Source organism: Ciona intestinalis, unplaced genomic scaffold, assembly GCF_000224145.3.
Source record: "Ciona intestinalis unplaced genomic scaffold, KH HT000082.1, whole genome shotgun sequence".
In the NCBI taxonomy this organism is placed as follows: domain Eukaryota; kingdom Metazoa; phylum Chordata; class Ascidiacea; order Phlebobranchia; family Cionidae; genus Ciona; species Ciona intestinalis.
Window position 1 is genome coordinate 22,060 of NW_004190404.1, and position 1,056 is coordinate 23,115.

Below are 1,056 nucleotides of genomic sequence, written 5' to 3' on the forward strand. Positions count from 1 at the left end.
GTGTTGACATCAGTTGAGGGAGAGGGCAGAAGGATGGAGTGGATCTCTAACATCCTAACTTCTGAAGGAACAGTGCAGGAGGCACACAGAAATGCCATGGAAAGAAGTCATACGGCTCCATGAGGGCTATAGCACAATACATACACACATACATCATGTACCAATACCTTTAATAAGGATGTCTGCATCTCGTTGATCAGTCAGGTATTTTGGATCAATGAGAGGATGCCCATTTGGATCAAATGGGTTTAATCTAATGCTTCCCACACTTTTTGGGTGCAGAACATTATTGATAATTGCAAATGAAAACATTATTTTGTTTCTTTCTTTTTCTGCTTCAGCATATGCTTCTTCAAATACCTGAACAAATTAGTAAATCTTGGTCATTATTATGTTTATCGGAAATGGATCTTATAGAAATATTTTTGAAGGCATGTAGGCTAATCTAACCAATAAATAGTAAATAATAACCAAGATACCTTTGTTTTGTAGTTCGCACCTTTTGCAAAAAAGTTTTTAAATGCAAATGTATCAGTTTCCATGGCAAGCAACATCAGTTGTGATTGAGGAAGTGAACTAAATGATGTCAATAGTCAAATATGATGCATGATAGTACCATTACTACAACTACAACCACTATAAAATCATTACAACAGAAGTGCGCTTCTAGAACTAAGCTCTTGCATTTATTTGTAAACAGTTTTGGCAAGGCACGCCGGGAGACATGACTTTTGGGTTGGCCATGACTTACAACACATGAAATAAATGATTAGATTACCTGTCGTTCCACTTAACTGATGCAAATGCATCCATCATAGTGTGGCCTATTGGTCCTGTACCATGAACTAAATAGTTATAGGCAGAAAGCAGAATCTGTAAATTATGTTAATTAAAAAAATGTTTTTATACATTGTTGACATGCAACCAGGCAGATATGAATGTAACTTACTTTTTATCCTCGCATGGCCGGTAAACGACAGTCGTTATTACACGGGTTTAACACCTCGTGCCAGCTTACGAGTTACCATGTATGTTACTTTGTGGGTGATTATTTTT

At 36.6% G+C, this 1,056-nt stretch overlaps 1 protein-coding gene across 3 annotated transcripts in view; it reads right to left on the reverse strand.

Moving 5' to 3' along the window:
* The window catches only part of LOC100183999 (choline dehydrogenase, mitochondrial), a 5,219-nt gene that overhangs the window by 2,119 nt on the left and 2,044 nt on the right, over window positions 1–1,056 (reverse strand). For all 3 annotated transcript variants that reach the window (XM_002125906.5, XM_026838424.1, XM_026838423.1), the window contains exons 8-10: window positions 779–873; window positions 480–576; window positions 168–360 (exon numbers count right to left, since the gene is read on the reverse strand). In XM_002125906.5, coding sequence (XP_002125942.2) covers window positions 168–360; window positions 480–576; window positions 779–873 — 385 coding nt within the window. The remainder of the gene's footprint in view (window positions 1–167; window positions 361–479; window positions 577–778; window positions 874–1,056) is intronic.